Below are 4,833 nucleotides of genomic sequence, written 5' to 3' on the forward strand. Positions count from 1 at the left end.
TAGTCATTCGTCAGTGGTCCTGGCCTCATGTCAGTCGACATGTGAGACAAGCGAGACCTTGTCAAGAGTATTATTGTATCTACGTCCTTCTCTAACCAAAACCGCCGTTTCCAAGTTGTATGCTGTCATATGTGATACAGATACTCGGTGTGTACATGCGCAGCTTTGCATACACAGAATGACCTTTTATAGCAAGTCCCCCATCGTCCACCTGACAGACTACTGTATGGACTCACAATCAACTAAAGATGACCCGCCGGATCAAGGAAGGGTGTAGCTTCGTGCAGGTGTAGTAATAGTCCCAAGGGTGCTCCAAATCAAAGGGTTTACTATCGCAGTAGGGACCACCGTGGCCCTTGATAACTTTAAACGAAAACGGATGTGTGTGTATTGTACTATTAATGATTCTTGTGCAGCTGATACATGCCACCAATGTACTCGAGCACTCGTTGGTCCACCAAGTTGCGCAAGATTGGCGTCAAACTCGCCATCGAACTCACGCCTATTCCAATATATCGTTGATATGTACATAACTCATATACACACGTACCCGAATGCATCTGCTCGCTCCGTGCAATCAGCGCCAATTTCGCGGCAATCTGTGGCGACGACAGCGTTTCAAATTGCCGTAGCATGCCCTTGATGTACAATTCCAACGTCTACACACATCAAACTGTTCAACCAGTGCACCCCACCACAATACACATTCGCAATCTATCTTGTGTTTCACCTTGATTTCAGCCTCTGCTTGCCGTTTCGACGACACCGACGTTGCTTCGAGCAAGTGCTCATTTGACGAATCTTTGTCGGCCGTCAACGCCGGTCGAGTGTATGCTGTGTTGAGGACGAGCTGGTCGTGGTCATTCTGTGTATACCGCAGCACGCCTTGGTGGCACCAGAACTGGCTCTGCTTGGTCACTACCTCCACCTCCACATCCATGGCTTTGGCCAGAGCAGCCACGAACCACGAGTCTATATATTGTTGTGTTCATTCTGGAGAATGAATCGACACAACCAAATGTACTGAAGAATCGGCAGAAGGATTTAGCCAATCAGATTGCAGGAAACCACCATCAACGTTAAATTAGTATTTGACTTCAATTAGTGTGATACCAATCACCACAGAACAACTCACAAAGAACATATCGATCGATGGATTTGTCGATTCATAACAAAAGTCCAAATTTTGGGTAAAAGGACAATAACAACAACCGCAGCATTAGCAATCAGGCGGGTAGGTGTATTCGAATATATTGATTATTTGCCCCTACCTTGATCTTCAAAGTACGACAGCACCGTGGCTTGCATCGGAGACACGGTAAACTCAATGGTGTGCCCGTTCAAGTCGATGATTTCCAGCTAACGATAGATATATTATTTTTGTGAACCAGTCGAATTGACATGACATGCAAGCGATGATATTTAAAATTAATAACAATTGACATTTATCCGTTCCTACCTCGACCACCCCCAAGTACGACACCCAGTCCAATTGCCGCGGATTTTTCAGTACCGCATACGCGTCTTTGTACGTCTGCACCATAGCTTCGAGCCGAGGGTGCAGCGTAAACTCGTCACCCTAGATGTAGTGCACCCATGAATCGTCATCCTCCTATTGAAGAAAAACAAAGAAATATAAAAAATATATAAAAATATAAAAAATGAAATGTTGGTCAAATATTGCGAAGTACAGTAGATTTTAGTGTTAGGAAACGAACACCATGGCTAAATGAATATATCTCGGACAATAAAAATAAAATGCAGAGGAATTTAAATGTTATAAATAAGTATGATTTCAAAGGACATTATAACTATTAGGTTGTAAAGTCCAGGTTGGAAGGGTTTTGAGGTCGACTTGATCGATCTCAACGAAAAAGAGAAAATTCACAAACGCATCCGTCATAAATTGTATACATTATTGTCAAGTCGATTCGAAATTGGAGTGGGATTTTCAATCGAATGAGCACAATCACCAAATCGGCAGACAATTGATCGACCAATCAAAACCCAGATCATGAAAATAGTAGCCAATCAAATCCACCTTTCGACGAATTCAGCATCGAATTCGTGTGTGACTGAAATTAGTGTGACACTGGACAATCTTTACATACAAAAGTCAGTACAAAGAATCGATCGATAGATTTGGCGAATTAGCACAAAAGTCCAAATGTTGGGTAAATGGACAATATATATATATATATACCTGAAACGGCGGCCAAAAATGCTCGGACACGACCGTGGCATCGACGGCCAAGCCCAAGTTAGCGTGAACTCGTTTGCTTTCTTCCATGTCTTTGAGCATAATATCGCACGGTTGCAGCCGCACGTCGCCAAATCGAAGCTTGAGCAACTCCAGTGTATGCACCTAATGAATATATATATATATATATATATCACTTGTTTGTTCCTGAAACATGATATATATAGGATTACATCTCGGTCCGTGTTAAAGTCAGTGGACATAAGCAACCGCTCGGCCAGCATCATGCGATACTCGTTCACAAACGCACTCGGGTTCCCGTAGATACCCACCAAACTGCTCAAGAGGTCGTCCACGTGGCGTCCTGTGGGCGCGACGTCCAACGGCTGGGGCTGCCACTCGTCCGTCGCTTCCTACAGAAATTGGCATGGGATTAGTATGGAAGTAAGCGTCACATCACACACGATCTCGTCGTCGTCGTCATCGCTGTCGATCACTGGCTCTACGCGCCGGTCGCGGGACAACTCTTCGTACAATTCACCGCTTTCTTGGTCGGTCAAGCTCGTAACGATGCACCGAATCGTGTCTTTTCGCTTACGCAGGTACTATATATATATATATATATCGTTAATCATTAAATTGTCATAACTTAGATGACGTACGTGGCTAAACAGGTCGCGGATGCTCTGCACGAGCACACCTCGAGGATCCAAGTGCCGAAATGTCTACCGTCCATCGCAAACCCGCTGAAATATATATCCCATTACTAGTATATCCCCATCCTACCACATGGAGATATATATAGATATTCCTACCCCGTATATATATATATATATATATATATATATATATGCACACACGACTTCAGGTCCAAATACTACTTTCACACCATTCTCTCTATGTATATATACACCATGTATATATTGTCTTTATGTACATTGTATTCCAACGTTGACGTATACTACTAGTACTAGTATATTATATTTCCGTGTTGACGTGTACTAGTATGTAGTAGTACATGGATATCTAAATATGTATACATACATTATATTCCAATATTGACGTACTAGTATACTACATACATACATAAATATATATATCCAGTATCGGTTTCAAATCCTTGCAAACTTATCAGCAAGACTAGTATATATATACTGTATACACTTCTCTACATCAATGCCAAGGCTGAGTAAAGCTATGCGTACATTACGTTATTACCTTGATCGTACGCGTGTACACGCCGAGGATGCTCGTGGTACTCGCACCTGGCTGCAGCACTCGGCTTTGAATGGCTCGTTGAAACGTCGACACGATCTCGGCCTGTTGGTGGGTCACTTGTAAACACTTTGTTAGATCTTGGATCGCAGGTAGACTGTGTCACATACAACGACAACGAAAGTAGCACGTGTGTGTGAGGTTGGGGGCCATACAAGAGGAGGAGGCTGGCGATTTCGATTGTTGGTACCTGTCTGGAAAGTCGCGCACAATGTCAAACAACTCGCGGCCGCGGAGCGTTCCAAATGCCCGAACCGCGTGCTGTTTCAACGTGATGACGTACTCGACGTTGTGTTGGCTCGAGTCGTGTCCATGCAAGTTCGTGGCGAACATGGTGTGTGCATCTTGGAGCAAAGTCGAATCGACCCATGCTTCAATGTCGTCGAAGAAGGAATCGACAAAGTTGGCTCGGCATACCGTGGCGACGCGGTGGTCAATCTACAAGCGAGCAAGCGTTGTGTGCTGCTGGTTGGTTTGCACGAAACGAGTAGTAGTAGTAGTACTTGTCGCAGAAACACAGCCAGGATGCACGGTTTCGCAATGTGCATCCATTCTAAATAGTGCAAGTGGCGCCGCAACGTGACCGCGGCTTCTTGTTTTGCGGTCGCTGCGTCGGGATCCGTGGTGGTACACTCGACGAAGATGGATGTACATAGAGCTTCCAGCGCGTCGCAAAACACCTAGTCACGATGCATGACGACGTCGCCGCCTTCACGGAACCGATGCTGAACACTCTACCTGCGTTTGCCGAGCGTCGTGGAAGAGAATGGCCCTGAAATGAGCCTTGAGCAGTGACAAAAGGGAGCGAGAAGGAGGATGCTGTTGAATCCTTGGAACACACTGTGTGATCTCCTCCAATTGCCGAATGGTTTCCACGGCGTACGCCAATGCGTGCGGCAAGTGCGTTGCATTCTCGGTTGCGTCATGGGATAGTTTCGCCCAGAATTCGACCGCGGACGTGTCTCGGAACGTATTTGTCTGGAGCTCAACGAGCATGCGCTGGCTTTGGAAGGGGAACGCGTGGAAATCTTCTTGCAAGAACGGCACTTGCTCGTTGCCTCCAGGCCGCGCTGGCGCCGACATGCCAGTGTTTGAATTGTGATGCTGTATCACGAATCCGGATAAATTATCTTTCGACCAATCACCAAAGCGTATGCGGATAATTCATCATTAGCGAGCGAATCAAAGGAAGTACTATTGTGCTTTTCACATATTTTGCCCGTTGTTTTAGCTCCTAAAACCATCCAAAGTTTAACCTAAACTGAAGTTGCACTCGACGTAAAAGTAAGCTTCCCCACCGTTCTGTCATTGGCTGATCTAAAACTTGCGTTGTTTTACTAAAACTACTTCGTTTTATT

At 45.1% G+C, this 4,833-nt stretch overlaps 1 protein-coding gene across 2 annotated transcripts; it reads right to left on the bottom strand.

Annotated features, from left to right (window-relative positions):
• Positions 1–374: 374 nt before the first annotated feature.
• On the bottom strand, positions 375–4,576 carry H257_18184. Of its 2 annotated transcripts, XM_009847192.1 has the most exons (13): positions 4,214–4,576; positions 3,979–4,155; positions 3,666–3,913; positions 3,419–3,572; positions 2,863–2,925; positions 2,665–2,805; positions 2,434–2,613; positions 2,204–2,365; positions 1,460–1,579; positions 1,272–1,359; positions 731–972; positions 551–659; positions 375–502 (listed from the first exon to the last, which is right to left on the bottom strand). In XM_009847192.1, the coding sequence occupies exons 1-13, from the start codon at positions 4,556–4,558 to the stop codon at positions 399–401; spliced, it is 2,133 nt and encodes a 710-aa protein (XP_009845494.1). In that variant the 5' UTR covers positions 4,559–4,576; the 3' UTR covers positions 375–398. The 2 variants fall into 2 exon arrangements, with proteins under 2 accessions (XP_009845494.1, XP_009845495.1); XM_009847193.1 differs by lacking the exons at positions 375–502; positions 551–659; positions 731–972 and having other exon boundaries at positions 1,246–1,359.
• Between the last annotated feature and the right edge of the window lie 257 nt (positions 4,577–4,833).

Source organism: Aphanomyces astaci (genome assembly GCF_000520075.1).
Source record: "Aphanomyces astaci strain APO3 unplaced genomic scaffold supercont1.141, whole genome shotgun sequence".
Taxonomy (NCBI): Eukaryota; Oomycota; class Saprolegniomycetes; order Saprolegniales; family Verrucalvaceae; genus Aphanomyces; species Aphanomyces astaci.